Below are 21,266 nucleotides of genomic sequence, written 5' to 3'. Positions count from 1 at the left end.
TAAAAAAAAAAAACAAATTATAAGAGCATTATATATGCTCATTCTGATACATGTTGGCAATCCTAGTCATTGTTAATCTTGACTCTTTTTAGGAAATTGAACAAACACAAAAGAAGAAGATTAGTGTCATTAAAAGAGATTTCAAGAATTAGTAGAAATCAAAGTAGTCAAACAAGAAAAAAAATAGAGCGATTACTGAATATTTCTTTACACTTTTTCATTTATTCGATTTAGGTATTTACACAAAATTTATATAACAAATCAATTGTTAGGCTAGCCATCTAAATCAGCACCATTGAAACATAACTGCTTTAACTAACGAGACCTAAACTTTGGAACATCATTTGATTTTTATCAGAACTAAGACACTCTGAATTAAGAAGAAGTAGAAGAAAGAAAAAACCAAGTGTCTAGAAGAAGCTTCATTCTCTGCTTATATAGTGCACTTTTGGTTTAATGAATTTAAACCAAAACGCACAACATTTGTTAAAAGTTAATATGGGCTACAACTTTACATTTGGACTGCTACATCTCAACAGTTCCTACTCACTTCTAGCTAGGCTTCCGAACATCAGCAAAAATAGGTTTCAAGGAGACTCAACTACATTTTTAGTTTAACATCCTCCCTCAAGTCAATGCAACTGAAAGCAATAGTAGACTTGTAAACATTTTAAATAGAAAGAGTCAAACTTTCAATTATATTCTCCACTATATGACTAAACACCTTCAATTGCTCATTTGCACAAGTAACTTTCTCATTAGGCTTTATATAACACACATCAATGTTTGAGGACTATCTCCTATACCATCTTCACATTCTTTAGCAAAATTTACCCATTCCAGTAAATGTAGTTTTTCTCTAAGAAACTCAAATCTGGATATAGGCAAAGGCTTTGTAAGGATATCAGAAACCTGATGTTCTGTAGGTACATATTGCACTTTCAAATTTTTGGCTGCAACTTGTTCCCTCACAAAATGCACATCTATCTCTATATGCTTGGTCCTGCTATGGAAGACATCATTGGAAGCAAGTGAACCTGCACTTATATTATCACACCAAATTATTGGCACAACATAATAAGCAACCTTGATTTCACATAGCAGACTTTTTATCCATGCTATCTCTACTGAAACCTGACTAACTGCCCTATATTCTACCTTAGTAAAAGATAATGCAACAACCTTTTATTTTCTGGATGCCTATTGCACTAGATTCCTACCAAAAAATACATTGTACCCCCTGGTGGATCTTCTATCCTCTGGTCTTCCTACCCAATTAGCATCAACAAGTGTCTCTATAGTAAGTAATGTCGTAAGGTTAATTAGTAAACTAAGAAATTTGGTTCTCTGGATATATCTGAATACCCTCTTGCATGTTTTCCATTGAAGCACAGTAGGCTCTTTCAAAAACTGACTCAACTTATTGACTACATAAGCCAAGTCAGGTTTTATAAAAGTGAGATACTGCAGAGCCCCTACTGTACTTCTTATTAGGTTAGATCTCCATATAGTTCACTGTCTCCAACAAACAATTTCACCCTAGCAGACATTGGGCTATTGGTTGCTTTTGAATTCTGTATATTTGCCTTCACTAATAGTTCTTCTAAATATTTAGCCTGACAAAGATATATACCATTACTGTTTTTGTGAACTTCAATCCTTAAGAAAAAAATTAGAGCACCCAAGTTTTTTAATGAAAATTGATTGTTGAGATCATTAATTAACCTGTGTATATAATCAATATCATGACCGATTAGCAAGATGTCATCCACATATATCAGAATAAACACTCTGATTTTAATATCTCCTAAAACGAAAAGACTTAAATCTAAAATAGTATTAACAAAGCTTCTCTACAACAATACATGTTTTAGCTTATCATACTAGGCTCTAGGAGCTTGTTTAAGGCCATAGAGAGCCTTTCTCAACCTGTATATATAGTGTGGCCTCTTTGGATCAACAAAACCTTGAGGTTGGCTTATGTAGACTTCTTCTTGCAAGTCACCATTCAAAAAGACATTATTAATATCAATCTAATGCACAGGCCAATTATGAGAGACTGTTAGGCTCAATATCACCCTAATGGTCACCATTTTCACAATAGGGCTAAAAGTATCGAAATAGTCTACTCCTAGGGTCTACTGGAACCCCTTTGCCACTAGTCTGGCTTTTAATTTCTACACAGATCCATCAACATTTAATTTCACCTTATACACCTCCTTATGTCCTACTAAGTGTTGTTCAACCATAGGAGGTACCAGTTCCTAAGTTTTATTTTTAATTAGTGCATCATACTCAATCACCATTGCTTTATACCAAGCTAGATTATTCAAGGCCTTAGTGACACTAGCTGGTTCCTTTATAATAGATGCAGACATGTAAGAGAAGTTCCTTAGTGGAGGAAGATGCCCTGTCTTACCTCTGGTTAGCATAAGGTGAACTGATTGGTTTGAAGGTATCTCACGTGCTACATTTGGACCATATAAGAGTGTAACCTCTAATGGAACAAAACTGAAAGTGTCTGAGGTCTGTAGAGTTTATGGAGATAAGTTATCAAGTGAATGGTTACTTAAGCTTTTGTTTTGAATTAAAAAATCAATATTCTGAGATGCAACGTTTGATGTATTGTATGAGGTGGTTGGTTTAGGCTGTGATATGTTATTAATATTCTGAGATGCAATAGTTGTATTTTCAGAACTTGACTCTACAGATGTGAGATCTGTTGGAACACTTAGTCTAAGAGACTATTCAAAAGGGATAAAGTTAGCTTTTGAAAGCACAAATACTCCAAGAGGCGATTGATGAAATTGTTTGGAAATAGGGTGAGATTGACTAGCGAACACAGGATCATTTTTGAAAGGATAATCAATTTAATCAAACTTAATAGAGGCAAAGATATAGACTCTTCCAACACTACTAAGACATTTATAGCCTTTATGTTTTAGGCTATATCCCAATAAGACACATTTTTGAGTGTGAAAGTTAAATTTATAATGGCTATAGGGTCTCAAACAAGGGTAACAAGCACACCCAAAAGTTCTAAGAAGTGAATAATCTAGTTTGTGAAGGAAAATCAATTCATATGGAGTGTTATTTGATAGAACAGCAGAAGGAATCCTACTGATCAGAAAAATTGAAGTTTGAAAGGCTTCCCACCAAAAATTCAGAGGCGTACTGGCTTGAGATAGTAAAACTAAACCCAATTCCATTATGTGTCTATGTTTTCTCTTTGCTCTCCCATGTTGATGAGTATGAGGACATGACACCCTATAATCTATACCTATTTCTTGGAAATATGGAACTAATGCTCTATACTTACCACCCCAGTCTATTTGCATGGTTTTTAGTTTGTAATTAAACTAATTTTCTACAAATTTATGAAAAAATTTAAACATATTTACAACTTCAACTTTTGATTTAAAAGGAAATATCCAAGTGTATCTTGTGTGATTATCAAAGAAGTGGAGATAATATCTAAAACCTTCCCTAGACAGCATAGGAGCTAGACCCCACACATCACTATGCACTAACTCTAATGGTTTGGTGGCTTAGAATGAGAAATAGAGAAATGTCCTTGATGATGTTTACCAAAATGACAATCCTTACAAAAATTAAAATTCTGAAAATCAGCATGCAAATTTAAAGAATTGAAAACATTTTTCATAGTCTTCTCACAAGGGTGACCAAGCCATTTATGCCAAATTTCAACATCAATTTTATTTACTGTAAAACTATTATTCTTACAACCATAATCCTCTACATTTTTTGTGGTTTTGTTGCCTAGAATTTGACATTGAGGGCTAAAACTTGTAGAACAGTAGGTTAAAGACCTGTTTGAGGGCAATTGAAGCTGGTACAGTCCATTCCTAAGTGTTCCTTGGAGCAACATAGCCTTAGAGTCCTTGTCCTTGACAAAACAACAATTGCTCATGAACTTAACAATAACATTGTTATCCTTAGTGAATTTAGATATACTAAGGAGATTTTTTGTAATTTTTGGGACATATAAAATGTTTCTAAGCTAAAGATATTTATTTGATAAGGAAGTTGGTAAAGAAGTATAACCTATATGGGATATTTTCAGGTACTCTCCACTGCCCACTTGGAGTTGTTGTCCCCTCACATGGTCCTCTTTGATAGCTAGTTGATCAACCTTAAAAACAACATGATCTAAAGCCCTTGAGTCCATATACCAACTCAAGTATTCAATGGTATTAGGGCAGGCAAACTGAGGTTGTGGTGTATTCCCAATACTCAGATAGGATTTAGAATCATTAGTTATACCAGTGTTTACAAAGTTTATTTGTACCAACTGAGCAGCAATTGGGAAAGGAGCTAAAGATGGTTGAGTACTTGAGTGTTGCTGATTCGACACACTTGTGTGAAGTGGATTATATTGAGGATGGAAAGAAGTTGGAGATGTACAAGTAGCATGAGCAGGCATATAAGGTAGTGTATGATGCGCATAGGAATTATATTGAGCATAGGGATTTGAGGTTAAGGTTTGAGCACATACATAGGTTGTACTAACTGAACCATGACTATTTAACTCTTGGTTTTGATGTTCGCCAAGATAGGTGATATCAAACCTATGGTAACACTGCAAAGCCATGTATCCTGCTTTACCATAGAGTTGGCAAATAACCTTGGGTTTATTAGTATATTTGCCTCTGCCTCTACCTTGAGAAAAACTATTTATCTCCCTAGCTTCAGGTCTAACAATCTTTTGACTTATTCTCTCAATGCTACTATTTTGTCCTAAGTGAACATTAGGGTAAAATACATTTGCATGTTCATTAGCTACTCCTTTACTGACCAAATTCACAATGCTTCCATCATAGTCAAAACCATGTGTTGGATCTTAGTAAGTTTCTGCTTATACTTCTGTAGACTAAGTTTCACATCAATATGACCTAATTTTCCATTAGAAGAGCATATATTTGTCATAATAATGACTATTATTGGCTCAAATTCAGGACCAAGGCCATCTATCACATAATTAATCAACTATTCTTCAGTAATTTGTTGACCACAAGTAACTAGGGTATCATACATTTCTTTAAGCCTCTTTATATACTCCTGAACACTCAGATTCCCTTTCTTAAAATTTTGTAAGGCATTTTTCAGGCTTACAATCCTGATTTTTGACTCAGAGACAAAATAGTATTCTAAAGAATTCCAAACATCATTAGCAGTCAAGCAACATGCCACATTATTGAACATTTCTTCTGATAGATGCTAGAAGCCAGCTCATTAACAACTCATCAAATCTTTTCTAAACAAAATACTCAAGATTAGGTTGTTTTTCCTCATGCAAAGCATTCTCAGATTTTACATTGACGAATGAAGGAGGGCAGGAAACTAAACCTATGAGATGTTCATGAAGACCGTGGGCACCTGTTATAGATAAGGCTTGTGCTCTTTAGTAGCGATAATTACTCTCACACAACTTTGGGTTGATGGCTTACAGACTTGAAACAGGAAAGGAGTTGAGATTAATTGAAGCTACTTTTCCAAAATCTATCCCAATCGATCTTTGTTCTAGTGTCTAAGAATTGTCTAAGCCAAGAATACTAGAATCATAAGCCATATCGACGCTAGTCAGTAGCTTTGATACCAAGAAAGATTTCAAGAATTAGTAGAAATCAAACCAAACAAGAAAAAAAATAGAGCAATTATTGAATATTCCTCCACACTTTTTCATTTATTCAATTTAGGTATTTACACAGAATTTATACAACAAATCAACTGTCGGGCTGCCTATTTAAATCAGTACCATTGAAACATAACTGCTTTAACTAACGAGACCTAAACTTTGGAACACCGTTTGATCTTTATTAGAACAAAGACACTTTAAAGTGAGAAGAAGTAGAAAAAAGAAGAAACCAAGTGTCCAGAAGAAGCTTCATTCTCTGCCCATACAATGCACTTTTGGTTTAAAGAATTTAAACCAAAACGCACATCATTTGTTAAAAGTTAATATGGGCTACAACTTTACATTTGGACTGCTACACCTCAACAGCTTTTGCTCACTTCTAGTTGGGCTTTCGAACATCAGTAGAAATGGGCTTCAAGGAGACTCAACTACATTTTTAGTTTAACAGATTGAACAATGTAACTTTCATTATTATTTTTTTTGGAAAAAGTTAGTTATATATATATATATATATATATATATATATATGAAAAAATTCAAAGTACAAGGGGTATACCCTAAGTAATGGTTGAAGGACCAAACACAAAGACTCGAAAACTCCCCCTTCACATAAGTAGTGCCAATACAAGAGAAAGAGGAAATCAAGTTGTTTATGATATCGTGAGATGTGGCCTAAAAGTGATAATGATATTCTGTTAATAAGAATGGTGGTTGTTTTAAAAGTTGTCCATCAATAGGTGAATGGCATACCAACTTGAGAAAGAAAAACTAGGCTTCTTAAAACAATATGCGTATGCTTTCTCTTAACTTTACCATTATGTTGGTGTATATGTGGGCAGAGTGTCCAAAGCTTATTCTCTGATCTTGTAAATATGACAAGAAACTTCTATACTCACCTTCTTGATCACTCTGAATTGTTTGTGAAATTGCAAAAACCTATCTTTCACTTCAAATTTTGTCTCTAAAAGGGATATCCAAGTAATCCTAAAAATATAAGGTGAACATAATGCTTGTAATGTTTTACCAAGTTGACATTCAACACAAAATGACACTTTATGTTGACACAGCTAAATATCTTAGTTTTGAAAACATCTGTTATAGCTTGAGTACATAAATGGCTTAATCTTGTATGTCAAGTAATCAACTTTGTTTATATGTAGAGCAGAATTACTAATAAAATTCAAGCATTTGAGAATAAACATTATAATCACATAAAGAGCCTTGAGAATTAGTTGTAAGTAATAATAAGAAATTTATTTTCAGAATAACTTGGATCAAACACATGAGTTCCAACATTTGAGGCATCTCGAAAATTTAAAACTCTAGATGTCTAGCTATGGCATACCAATAAAACCCTCAAATATATTTTTTCTTTCCCATAGAAACAAGCAACAACATAATAATACAGTAAGAAATATTAGTATGTACCATCTTCTTAGCATACCATACTAAATAGATTTGGTGAAACAAGACTCTCCTTGCAAGAAGCTACCAGATCACCCGCAATACCAAACAACAAAACTTCCTTCATTTTTTCCTGATAGAACAAAGTATCCTTCACTTCTCCTGTTCTAGGGTTAAATGAAATCATGTTATTACAACATGTAACAATAACCACTTCATCAACATTCTTTGAGGCAACCAAAGGCGTCATGTCACTGACATCCCATAACGTTGGAGCCAAAGTAGCATGGAAACTCACAATGGGGTGCGTTTCCATGTTTCAGAAATGTTCGGATTGTTTCAAAATTTTTGAAAAATTTTGAAACACATTTATTTTAAAAGAAAATTCGTGAAATGGATTAAACACACATTTTTTGTATTTTCAAATCTGAAATGTCTTTAAATCTCATATTGAATTCATCTTCTCTATACTTTTTGATGTGTTACTCATCTCCTTTTGACATGTTATATAGATTGGTGTGTATTATTGTTTTTTTCTTAAATATCTATATGTGTTTGCTCAAGAACAATTTGTAAGAGGTTCTATAATTCTATTTTATAGTATTCTTTCTCTTCATTCTTTTTTTATCATTTATTTTTATACTATACAAGTTTATGTATTTTTGTTATAAAAAATTTGGTATTTATAAAAAAAAACCCTTGTATTTTTTATATTTATAAGTTTTCTCTCGTTTCCGTTTCCCATATTTTTAAAAAAATACGTTTCCATTTCTAAGTTTTCCCGTTTCCCCATTTCCGTGCTACATAGGTTGGAGCCACTGACAAATTCATCAACTTAATCCATGATTATTTCTCCCCATATTCCTTCATCATCCAAATCTCTAATGTGCATTCGATATAATTTTCTTCCTTTCGAAGTCAATTTTCACAAAGGCATCCTTCATAAATACTCAATGAAGTCATGATAGTGCCGGTAGAAGGAGGAGCAGACAGAAACTCCCTGACCTTCTCCTCTACTAAATCAAAATAAGTTATTTTATTAACCCCACCACTGTTTCAGCTCAACATTGCCCAAGGTGGGGCTCCATTCACCAGTGTTTTTCCTGTTTCATCAGGAAAATAGTCTAAAAAGGTTGCATCGTTAAGATTTTCAAGTTGTTTCCATGAATTTGTCTTGAGATTATAAATATAACCACACACCGAATCACTCTTTCTTTCAGAAAAAACCAATACCACATTGTAATTATCAGCAGATGAATTGTAACAAAGCCCCGAAACCAGAGACCTAAAAGAACTTATAAAATGCCATCCTGGAATCATCTTGAATTCCCTAATTGTTGGATTCCATAGTAGGAATGTCCAGGAGATCCTTTTGGATCTCTCAGCATTTTCCAATTGTATTAGTAACATACCATTACAGGACCCCGATATCATGGCGTCGATGATTCTGTTGGTACAATAAGGCCATATCCTGGTAAGATCGAATTTGTTGGCTGCTGGAATGAGATAACAGTCTTCTCCCGTTGAAGGAAGAAAAATTGTTTCTTGTTTTGCTTCTCCAGCACGCGATGCACCTTGAGCGGCAGGACTGCATAGGAAAATACAGTGAGATGTGTTTTCTATGACTCCAACTCTACGAAACTTTTCAGATGTTTCAGTGAGATGATTTATGACAAACTTATGAGTCGAGATGAAGTCACGCCAAGATTTGCAAACACACTTGAATCGCAAGAGAGATTTTCTGAGTAGTTTGAGAAGGATTTCCTCTATAATATCATGCGGAAAGAATGGCATTGGCGCTTCCATCTTTTGTCTACTGGAAATTGTAAAGACCTTCATATTCTCTCCCGTATATAATTCTGACTAATCATAATCAACTACGATTAGGATTTCCTAATTTAATCTACTCTGTATGGGATTAGTATAATTATTTTCTTTATTTAATTCTGAAAGGATCCCAATTTCCTAAGGAGTCATAATGGTACTATAATAAGAAAAGACTAACCCAACTTTCCTAATTACGTTATAGTAAATTATTTAACTATAATTAGTGACTTAAATTAATATAACTACACCAGTATTACATTCCTAATCTAACAATTATAGTACTTGACCAAATGGGAAGTTGTCAAATCCTTGAAAAAGACTTCCTTTGTTCTTGTACATGCCTAACAGTTCCCTTTCTTTATAGCACAACCTTGTCCTCGAGGTTTATGGTTCTGAATCTCTGTAGTCTTGAAACTTTCAGGGACAATTCATCTGAGATAGAGAAGCATTAAGTCTTCTATATTAGAGTTTGTTATGCAGTAGTGTGTTGAAGTCCGTTACGCAGTGGTGTATTATTAATGATATAACTGCAGAGTATCATTGTAGTTGCAATGTCGTAGTAGTATTTGGGATGGGAAATTCTGCTGATGTAGAGCTGCGGTTAAATTTTGATCATGAGTAGTTTTGTGGAGGAGTAATAAACGTGTTGAAGTCTTTTATGCAATGGTGTATTATTGATGATCTAGCTGCAGATTATTTTATTCGTGACGTTGTTGTCGCATTTGGATGAGCAGCGTTTAATTTGCGATCTTGTGAAGATGTTGAAGAAGAGCCCCAGAAGGTGATGGACTTTGGCTTAAGGGGAGATGCCGTGTAGAAGTTGACCAATTGACGACATTTGAGATGTTGACCAAGTTGACCAAGCGTTTTCTATTTATAAGTTGCATTTTCTGTTAGAGGAATGCTATATGTATAATTTTTGTGCCCAATTTTATATATTAACAGTAACATATTATTATATAATTGGATCGTTACAAATTAAAAGTAAACTAATATTCAATCACATGATGATATTTGATCGTTTATATATAAAATTGTATACATAGTTTTACTGTTTTTGTTAACATTGTAATTGAGTTTAACGGTTTTTATTATAGTATATAAAGTTGTAGACCTGGTTCTTCGTATCACCAGATCGTGTTCGTATCAGGTCAATTCAGATTTCAAATCTAACCGACCCAACTAAAATCATATCAAAATTTCTCAATAAACTAAACTGAAATGTTTTCGTATTGACCTGACTTGACTTAAATTAACCCAAACTATATAACAAATGAACTCATGTCAAAATAAAACATGTAATGATATGATTTCTTATGAAATAACACATTTTATCAAATTTCAAGAAATAACACGATTTGTTATTAGAGTTGACGATTTTCAACACGACTTGTTAACCCGACATGACATGACACAAAAAAAATTATGTATAGTTAAGTTTTTCTAACACAAATTTTATTTCGGGTCAACCAATACAATTCAAAATTAAATTGGATAGTTTTAGGTTTCACACGAAAGTATCCGCATGACCCGAATGAATGTTTTGGAGAAATATTATTTTAATAGAATTTGATAAAGATAAATTATAAAAATGTTGAAAGTCAATATCAACAAAGTTGAAATCTTTACAATTGTATATAGTTACACCTTTATATAATTATAATTACTTTTATTATTTTTATTTGTATTTAAATATTTTATTTTACCGTCAAGTAGTAAGATTCAAATTGTGATTTTAATTCAAAGTCTTGTTATATATTTAAACATGTGATAGGATCGGTTATATTGTTGTAACCATCACCTGTATAAATATTGATCTTCAATCAATGAGAAAGTAATCTGTTGAAGCCAAAATCTACCGAGTTAAAGAACCTCCCTTCCTCAATATGTTCTTGCTGGTGAAAATTTATGTTGCAACTTGAAGTTCTCTGAATTGAGAGGTTTGGCCATGGTGATCTCATGAAGAAAAGCCTATAAAGTAGAAAATATATTGGGTTTATAAATGTAAAGATCGAAACTCTACACAAAACTAATTGGCCTATGATAAGGCCATTAATTGTTACTATTTTGATTTATAATTCCCTTGTGTTGTGTGGAAATTTGATTCAATCTAATAGAATTACTTATCTTTTTGCTTTTAGGAAGCTTTGAGCAATTTTGGAATAAATAAGGCCAAAAAGATGAAAAACTGGAGCAGATCTATTAATCTGGAATTTTCGTAATGCAGACTAGGCGTGGGCACGTGCAAGATGAGAGCAGAATCCGGAAAACAGATCTGAACGCCCAGATCAGCTGCAAGAGTCCATAAAATATAAAGATTTGCTTCCTAGGAAGAGGATAATCACCAGCTGGAAAAGAGGATTAATTGAGCTAGATAAGGAAGGATATTTTTGGAGGAAGGATATACATTAAAGATACATATCTTTTCCTTTCTTTTTGGGAAGATATGTACCACTTTGCTTGATTGGATTAAGAGATTAAGATTTACTTTAAAATTTCCAGATTTTAAGTAGGAAGAGAATATATATACTCTTATTTTTATTTGAGAATTATCAACCATTGTACTTAGAGAATTAGAGAGCAAAATATGGTTTACAGTGGCTGAATAATTTCTCTTGGTTGAAGGGATCTGAAACCATGGAACTACAATGATTGTGAGATTTATTTTTGTTCTTTAATGCATATTTTAATTATTCGAGTATTGATTATCTTTCTGAATTATTTGTTTATGATTGTGTTGGTTGATTTCTAAGGCGCGCGATTAGTTTATCAATTAATATAATCTACAGCTAGTTTAGGTGTTGAATCCGTAATTGTTCAATCCATCTAATTGAAGTGGCAACTAGGTTTATCGTTTGCTGCGTCAGAAGCGATAATCCTAGGGAAATAATCAACTAGATTAAATGCAACGTCGTACGTTTGTGTTGTCTTGCTTCGTCGGTCTTTCTAATTCGTAATGCTATTGTTTAATTAAATTCGAGATCGTATCCGAATTGTTAATCAATAAGGGTTAATTGGAATACATGTTTTTGGTTAACTAATCGTAAGGAATGACAGGTAAATTTAATACCACAACGAATTTTTGAATGATTAATTTGATATTTTTGGTTTCGATGATCAATCGTAGTTCCAATGGTGGATGTGACCGAAGACCAAGATTTGTTAAATCGATTTATTCCTTTTAGATTATTTTACTGAATTTTTACTTAGTGTTTTTCATTATAATTTGCATTCACTTCAAAACCCCCCTTTTTATTTAGTTGTTTCGAATTATTTGTGACGACATACTAATCAAAGCTCTTCGAGGGAACGACCCCTACTTTCCTTTACTACATTTTTGTTGCAGGGATTTAGGATTTAATTTGGGTGTCAACGACAGCACGTACCAGCCTACGTTAAAATCCAATCTCTCACACTTATATACCGTTCACTTATATTATATTTATTATATATGAGAATTTAGTCTCCAATACCCTCCTTCAAGTACAATCACCATAAGCTGTTAGACTCACCGTTTGGTTGAGTCCGTTTTTGGATGGGTTCATTGTCATTTGTATCCAAGAATACTTTAGACTGTTATATATAATTATGGTGGATTGAACATTAACATAAGTCAATTGATTTTGTGTAATATGAGTTTTAATCTCCACACTTATAAACTCACTATATTTCTGATATAGTATCAAAGTTCGAGCTAGAAGGGGAGCCTAAGGCCCTAAAGTATTACTATATACAAGTAACAATGCACTCATCCAAAATGGACTCAGCTAAATGGCTAACCTAACAGTTTATGGTAATTGCACTTAAGAAAATGTGTTGGAGACAAAAAAAAAAAGTCTCATATACAATAAAAGTGAGTAAAGTGAATGACATATACGTGTGGTGGATTGAATCTAAATATAAACCAATTAGTTTTGTATAATAAGAGTTTCAATCTCTACACTTATAGGTTAATATAATCTTGACAAACATTGAGATTGAAGTTTGTTCAAACCATCCATGTGAAAGGTAGAGATGATCACACAGCTTCAGTGACGCGTTGAATTGCCCCCCTACAAGCTCTATACCATCAAAATGAAGCACTTCTTATTGGAAATGTTTGACAAGAAGTTTCACCGTATGTATTCGCACGCTGAGAGCCCATATCCACTGAAGAACCATCAGCTTCTCTTGCAGTCATGGAAGAGAACTCATCCTGAAAAAAGAAGAGTACAAAATATTTACTTCCAAGAAGACTAAGAAAGAAGAGAATGGTGTCCTTTTTTTTTTTTTTTGTATTTTATTAGCTGCCCTCATTAATTTTGCAAGTTTTATATAACCCCATAACATGAATTTCAAATTCCTATTGAATCCTGATTGTAGAATAATAATAGAAGACTAACCCAACTTTTTTAATTACATAATACTAAATGGCTTAAATATAATTATTGAATTAAATATAACACTCTCAATGTGATTTTCCTAGAATATGACAATATAGTCCTTGGACCAGATGGGAGATTTTTGAATCCTTCAAGAAGACTTCATTGGTTGTTGCACATTCCTAACAAAATCTCTTTCTAAACTTTACATTAAATTAAATTCATCTCGTCAAATTAAGTTATATACACCTTATTTAAATATTGGCAATGATTAACACCTTCCCATTTAATATTCTATCTAAAAATACTTTTTTACCTCTTGAGTATATAGATCATAATATTCCACCCAAAACGTAATCTTTTTCATACTAATTGACTTATTAAAGAGTATAATTTTCATATTCATTTCCAAATTTAATATACCGAAAACGAAAAAGATTTCTTTTTTTTTTTTAATTTTCTTTCTTTTTTACATTTTTTTATTCCTTGCCTCACCATCCAAGCTCAAAACTCCACCCATTTTCAATGGTCAGTCTGTCCTCATCTTCATGATATCATTATCATCATCACAGCCCTCGTCCCTACTCCTCCTTTATGTCACCCTTGTGTCTGGCTTGATCTCTTCCTTTCCCACTAGGTTCACCAAACCCAAGCATTATTGTGGTTGACAACGCACCTTGTCTAATTGTGACCCACCTCTTTGATTTTGAATCAACTTCTTCTAGATCTATTAGTGTGGTGCCAGCCAAGGGAAACTCATCAACTTCCAAAATCACAACTCGCTGCACTACCTAGCCTCTAATCCAATAGTCGTGAAACTCCAGCAACACAGTTAACACACATAACCTTGCCACAATCGCCACCACGAACCTGCAAACCAGTAATTAAGAACTTATCTTCAACTCATTAGAACCACCCCGGTGCAAAAAATTTAGGAATGCCCTTAGACCATGGATCCTATAAACAACTCTATCATAAGCCAAAGCTACTTCTTCAAGTTGTTTCATACGTTCAAAGTTGGAGCCATTCTTAATCAAGACTTGTATCTCTATCATGAACTTCCCTCACAACCTTTGCCTCATTCCTTGTAATGTCCCCCTTGATATTATTTTCCTCCTTATGAATACTTTCAATAATTTAATTTAGAGTTACTGGCTCCCACTCAAGCTCAACACCTTTTTTGGGCTCAACTTTTACAATCGTCATGGTGTTTGTAGTAAAATCTAATGGATACCATCTAGTATTAACGACATCACAGAAGGAGTTCTAGATGATCATGTTCTCAAAGTTGTCAACTTTTAAATATATGATAAGTCACCCCGTTGCTCCATTAAGCAAGAACGAAGATTGTTATACAACATAACTTGGTTGAGCATAATGAAGATAGAAGATATTTGAGGGAAGTTTTGTGGAGAAGTTTTAAAGTGGATTATGTTGTGTGTGTGATTGTACTAAAGCTGGAGCTTTGTTTTTTGATTTGTTAAAGAAGTTATATGTTCAATATGTTAATTACACTTAATTAGGGGTAATATGTTGGATTACAACAAAATGAAGCAATTATTGGTAATATACTAATTAAAATTTATGCACTTGTTTGTTTTAGAGCACTTTTTGGCTAATAGTGTTGGGTTTTGAGATAAAAAATTATTTCTAGTTTAAAAATCTTGGCTGAGAAGATGTTAATCACTCGAATATTAGCCGTTGATCTTTCATACAAATTCCTAAAATTTAGATAATGTTGAACACAAATAAAGTTTGATATAATTGCAAATAAACCCCATCCAAAACCTAAGTAAAAAAAAAGTTTTAATCTATACACAGGTAATAGTGTATTAAATTTATTGTTAGATGATTTATTTGTTGTGCTATAAAGCAATCTACCAAAATTCTGCTAAAATTGCACTATACCGACTATGATCTATCTCGATTTCACCATCTCGAATTTGATTCGGTTTGTATTTGATTAGTTCTCTAGTCGCGAATGTTGTCAGTAACTTTTTTAATTTTTAATTTAATTTTATAGTTATTAATTCTAAAATTCATATAAATTGGGTTGAAAATATATTTGATAAAGTTTTACGGTTGAAGCTTTTACTCAGCTTGAGTAAAAATTACAAAGTCAATAAATAGTATTTTCGTCTTTTAAGTGTCTGTACGATGCCAAATAACAAATCTTACTAAAAGAACTGAGTGATGGGTGGAAAGACGTCTTTGTCAAACTTCATGGGTTGAAAATTAACAAGGCAAATCTTCGGTGGAAAAATGTTCTTTAACCTTAGATCACCTTATATAGTAAAACCACTCTATGGTAATTTTATTATTTTGGGGAGATTATAACTTAATATATGTGTAATCACAAAAAAGAAAAAAATCTTATTTTGACCTAATTATCCTTATTACAAGAAGTATTAAAGAAAAATAAGTAATATTTTAATAAAATTCATTAATAGTGAATGTCAAACCTTTTTACAGGAAATTGTGATCAACAATAAGCTATGCACTTCTTTTTACACCTTTCTCTTAGTAGATTACTAATATTTTTATTAGAACTTTAAGTCCTAAAATATTTCATAATATGAGTAACAAGTTGGATATGATTGATATGTGCATGCTCTAACTTGAGAGGGGGTGTTAAACTTTTAAACTTTTGTCCCGCATTGGTTATCTATATACTTTCTCATATACTGTCTCTGTATATTGTAAAGAGGAGTGTAAGGCTAATATATCTTCTCCTTTTCACACTTTCTCTCTTTACAACAGAAATTAGGTCTTAAGCAAACATGCCTCAAACATCTCTAGGCCTGCAATTTATCACAGAAACCACAGTGGAATCAATGAAAGAAGTTATCAAACTCAAAGAAGAATCTCAGCAATCTGGATTACTCAATGTAGCTTTGTACAAAACTCAAATCTCAAACGCAAAATGTAAACTCAAACATAGGAAACATTTTGGAATCTGATTTCTTCTTGAGAAGGCGAAAGCCTCACTTTTCAATTTATACAATTTTCCATAACAGATTATTCTTTGTTTATTGTGCAAAGATGTAAGTAGCTACTGTACTACCGTAGTCCAACGATTGATCAAACTATTACCATCTGTATATTTGTATGTAATATTTTCTGCAAAAAGAAAAAAGATTTTAAACAGAAATCTTTCTTATTTCTTTTTAATAAATTAGTTCTTCCAAGTCAAAAGTTTGGTCATATAAATACATATGTACTGGTATCTCAATTTGACTTACCTTTCTGTTTTGTTTAGAGGGTGAAATTCTGAGTTTTAGTTCGAAAAGTGATAGAAGTAGCACTACCTCAACTCTCTACAGGTTGGAGTTTATGAGAATAGAGCTATTCTGTGTGTATGGAATTGCCCTTTTTGTGAGTTTGACTTGAATTATCCTAACCAACCTGATTTACAGAGATATAATCATTAAATTTTACAATGATGTTATTCGTTTGAAATTAATAAACAGTGTAAATTCTACTATCCTGTTTGGTTAATAAGTAGGTACTTTTACCATTTGTTGATAACGTTCCGGTCCTGCAATTCGGTCCAATTACTTAATGTAAAAGCAAGAGCATGTCATACTACAATGGTTTTCCTGTAAGGACACATAACACCAAGAACAAGAGGTTTGGAAGGTAGGTGATCAATTTCGCAACTCGCATAGATATGAGTTGATGATTTCAATTATTGCATTGAAACTTGAGATGTAATACCAAAAGTTAATCTTCCTAAACTTACGGAGCAAATTAAGGGTTTACACAGTAATCCACCCGGCTGTGTGAATTTTGACTTGATTAAATAAATCTGTAATGTAGCTAGGAGACGGTGAACTAACAATCAGCTCAGAAAAAAACCATGCAAAATTTTCTCAACCATACACATGTATTGATGGCCAGTTCATCAACTTGATTGACACCCTGCCTGCAACCTGTGGATTTGCTAGCTATAAAAACCCAACATTACTTGTTGTTTTCACCACTCAAAACTCAATAGCAATAGCCATTTAAGAATATTAATCCCACACGACATCTAACAATGGCTTCGAGCAACAAGTGTTTGATCTCAGCTTTCTTTGTTGCTTTGACAATATTTTCTTCCATGGATGTTGGGTTAGCATCTCGCCGTCTACTGCAATTGCCACCGTTACCCACTTTGCCAAATTTGCCTAAACCGTCCGCATTGCCGCCTTTGCCTTCGGTGCCTACACTGCCAACGACCGCGCAACCATCTTTTCCAAACCCCACTTTGCCACCACTTCCTACGGCTTTGCCCACCATTCCTTCTGTCCCAAAGCTCACTCTCCCACCATTGCCAAGCATACCTTCAATTCCAACTACGATTCCCTCTATTCCATTGCCATTCTTCTCTCCACCTCCTTCAAATTAAACTGTTTAATCTATTTATATATTCTCCCTAGTCCCTATCATTGGTGTGATGTTGCAGTTGCTTGTCATAGGGGAAAGCCTTGTTTTTGTATCAGTGATGTCTTGTCCCGCAGTATGTTGTCTTGCGTACAGGAAGGCTTCTTTTTGTGTCACTGGCAAATCTGAAGCTTTCTGTTGTTTGTATTATTGCTTGTTATTTCTAGTTTCATCAAGTTCACAGCAGATTTAGTATTGCATTCTTTTTCGGGAGTTTCAGATTTTGAACCTGGCATTCAAAAACTGCCTCATTTTGTTATGTGCACTATCCGATTAGCTTGCAATGAAGATGCTGAGCCTGATGCCCTTGTGCACTACTTCAGCAATTATTGATCACTTCAGTGAAAAGGGAATTAGGTGCAATACAATTCAGCAATTATTCAAAAATGCTATTCATTATATGTTTCTATTACTGTATAGAGTAAGTTTTGAAATAAAAAATTTGCATTTTTATATGTTCGGTGTGAAGATTTTGTAAGTTTTTTGAATGGGAAGATTATATGCAAAGATAGAGAAATGGAAAGAAAAAACAGGAAAAGCAGAGAAGAGAGAAGAAAGTTCTGATAGTTGTGATGATCATCCTGCTTTTCATTATATCAATAAAACATTTATATGTACTTCCTATTTTACTTAAAACATGTACATAGCAGTTCAAATTAAGCTAAACCATATAATTTCTTACAAAGCAAACCAAAAGTAACCAAAAGCTTACCTACTCTAACAACTCCAAGCTACATTGATTACATTCCAACCAAATACAAACTAGAACAACTCAAAATAGAAAAGAAAGTTTGTCAGCATATTAAACAACAAAAACAAACTTATATTGGCTTTGTTTCAAAGCACCCAAGCACATCTTCAATATATCAAAAAAACCCAGCAACTGCATACTTCACTTAGCTTCATCAGATTTGAAGAAAAAACTGAATGCAACTAATTTTATCACCTACCTATGTTTACAAATTGCCATGAAACTTATGGTATATAAATCTCAAGCAACACAGTATCATGAAGCAAACCTCTCAACCAACTATTTTAGTAGGACCTTACCTGGATCTTTTTATTGTTCAATTTTATACAATGGAGGTGTTTTGGCAGCTACAAGGCATGATATGAAAGTATATCAATCACGGTGTTTAACTTTTGTCATGGTATAAACATATGGATGTGAGCGTTTTCTCTGGGGTAGAAGTATGAACTCTTCGCTTCCCTTTCAAAGTCCGGGTAAGCAACTTTTATTGCAGTTCATATTGGTTATTGGATCAAAACTGTTTACCATTTTAAAATTTCTCTTAAAAAGGAAATTCATCCAAATGCATTCTTTACCTACAATTCTTAAGTTTTTAGACCATCTGGTACCTATCAATGCAATTAATCTGACTGTCTGAGATAATACCTTATGACATTATATAGAGGAGTTTATGTCTGTTTGCATAGTCTGTCCTTTACATGTACAAGTTTGAAGAATCATGATGATAATTAAGTTTTATGATTCTCTAGATAAGATTACAGAACATTTCTCAACATAATAATCACATGATGCACCTTGAGAATCAGTTTGTCGGATCATATAATTGGTATTGATACTGGTCTTGTGTTGTGTTTCTATATGAATCATCCATTAACTAACAACTTTGGCTTTGTAAAAATTTGGCTTACTTTTGCAGGTGACATCTGAAGTTGCTGCTGAAAAACAGATCCAGCAACTCCGGTTTCCCCGTGCTTGCAGAAAGAAATTCAGAACTCAACAAGATATGCTTAAACACCCAGATTGTTTTTAGTGCTCTAGTTGAAAGCAATAATAAGAAATTTATTTCCAGAATAACTTGGATCAAACCCGTGAGTGCCAACATTTGAGGCATCTCTAAAATATAGAACTATACATGTCTAGCTATTGCATACCAATAAAACCCCATAATAATAATAATTATAGAGTAAGAAATATTAGTATTTACCATCTTCTGAGCATGACATACTGAATTGATTTGGTGAAACAAGACTCTCCTCATAAGAACCTACCACATGACCCCTATCAACACGCATTGAAACTTTCTTCACTTCTCCTGTTCTAGTGTTGAATGAAATCATGTCACTCCAGTCTGTAACCATGACCACTTCATCACCATTCTTTGAAACAAACAATGGCCTTATGTCACTCATTAAAGAAAACCTCAAATCAAATGGCAAGTTCAACAATCTAATCCATGACTCTTTCACTCCATATTCCTTCATAATCCAAACCTCAAACATATATTCAATAAAACCTTTTTTCCGTCGAAGTCGAGTTTCACAAAGGCAGTCTTCATAAATACTCAAATAAGTCTTGAAAGTGCCGGCAGAAGGTGGAGGAGATAGAAACTCCTTGAACTTCTCCTCTTCTAAATCAAAGTAAATGATTTTATTAACCCCACCTCTGCTTGAACTCAATGTTACCCAATGTGGAGCTCCATTCACTATTGTCGTTCCTGTTTCCTCGAGTAAATAGCCTGTTTCCTCAGGTAGATAGCCTAAACAGGTTTCATCGGATAAGAAAAGATTTCCAAAATTGTTAACTTGCCTAGAGTTCTTGTAAGGGAAGTAAAAGTTTTTAAGTCGTTTCCATGAATTTGTCTTGAGATTATAAACATAACCACAAGCCAAATCACTATTTCTTTCAGAAAATACTACTACCACTTTGTAATTATCAATAGATGAATTGTAACCAAGCCCCGAAACCAGAGAACATAAAGAACTTTTGAAATAGCATGGCGGAATCATCTTGAATTCCCTAATTGTTGGATTCCATAGCAGGAATGTCCTTGGGTGTCCACTGGATTCCTCAACATTTTCCAATCGTATCAATAATATACCATTACAGGACCCCAGTACCCTTGTGTGGATGAATCTGTTGATAATGTATTCATTAGCTGCAGGAGCCAGATAACAATCTTTTCCCCATAAAGGAAGAAAAATTGTTTCCTCTTCTGCTTCTTCAGCACGCGATGAGGTTTGAGCGGCAAGACTGTATAGAGAAATACGACCTTCCCTTAATTTTTCTGATTCGAAGACTCCAAATCTGCGGAACCTTTCAGATGTTTCAGTGAGATGTTTTATGGCAAATTCGTGAGTTGAGATTAAGTCACGCCAAGATTTGCAAACAGACTTGAATCGCAAGAGAGATTTTGTGGGTAGTCTGAGAAGGATTTGCTGTATGATATCATCCGGAAAGAATGGCACTGGCGCTGCCCTTTCTGTACTAGAAATTGTAAAACCCTCCATAGAAACACTGTATCACTGCAATTGTACTCCTAGAAATTTGATTAGCTGCCTCTTTATTGAATTTTCCAGGGTTTATATAGCCCTAATTTCCCAATGAATCCTAATAAAACACTAATTCAACTTTCCTAATCTTTTAAGATAATTTTCCTAATATGAAAATTAAAGTCGTTGGGCCAACTGGGAAATCGTAACATTTCCCTAACTTGTCCTCAGAGTTGAAAGACCACCTTTACATCACATTGCTCATGGAGGTATAATAGTCCTTTAAACTGTTTACCTCAAATACGTTTCATGTTGGTTTGAAATTAGTTCCAAAGAGCACCAATTATCTCTAA

The 21,266-nt window shown here is 33.6% G+C and overlaps 3 protein-coding genes across 3 annotated transcripts; 1 reads left to right on the top strand and 2 right to left on the bottom strand.

Annotated features, from left to right (window-relative positions):
• Positions 1–8,116: 8,116 nt before the first annotated feature.
• Positions 8,117–8,866, bottom strand: LOC123221417 (F-box/kelch-repeat protein At3g23880-like). The gene has a single exon (XM_044644273.1). The coding sequence runs from the start codon at positions 8,864–8,866 to the stop codon at positions 8,117–8,119; it is 750 nt and encodes a 249-aa protein (XP_044500208.1).
• Positions 8,867–17,287: 8,421 nt separating this feature from the next.
• On the top strand, positions 17,288–17,638 carry LOC123221416 (protein PELPK1-like). The gene has a single exon (XM_044644272.1). The coding sequence runs from the start codon at positions 17,288–17,290 to the stop codon at positions 17,636–17,638; it is 351 nt and encodes a 116-aa protein (XP_044500207.1).
• A 1,979-nt stretch (positions 17,639–19,617) lies between these two features.
• LOC123221415 (F-box/kelch-repeat protein At3g23880-like) lies at positions 19,618–20,931 on the bottom strand. The gene has a single exon (XM_044644271.1). The coding sequence runs from the start codon at positions 20,929–20,931 to the stop codon at positions 19,618–19,620; it is 1,314 nt and encodes a 437-aa protein (XP_044500206.1).
• Between the last annotated feature and the right edge of the window lie 335 nt (positions 20,932–21,266).

This window comes from Mangifera indica, chromosome 7, assembly GCF_011075055.1.
Source record: "Mangifera indica cultivar Alphonso chromosome 7, CATAS_Mindica_2.1, whole genome shotgun sequence".
Classification (NCBI taxonomy): Eukaryota; Viridiplantae; Streptophyta; class Magnoliopsida; order Sapindales; family Anacardiaceae; genus Mangifera; species Mangifera indica.
The sequence above is the reverse complement of the archived record's forward strand: the minus strand, read 5'-3'. Positions and strand labels throughout refer to the sequence as shown.

What these genes read in the sequence shown, in the direction of transcription:
- LOC123221415 (XM_044644271.1), bottom strand. Translation starts at nt 20,931, where the DNA reads ATGGAGGGTTTTACAATTTCTAGTACAGAAAGGGCAGCGCCAGTGCCA.
- LOC123221417 (XM_044644273.1), bottom strand. Translation starts at nt 8,866, where the DNA reads ATGGAAGCGCCAATGCCATTCTTTCCGCATGATATTATAGAGGAAATC.
- LOC123221416 (XM_044644272.1), top strand. Translation starts at nt 17,288, where the DNA reads ATGGCTTCGAGCAACAAGTGTTTGATCTCAGCTTTCTTTGTTGCTTTG.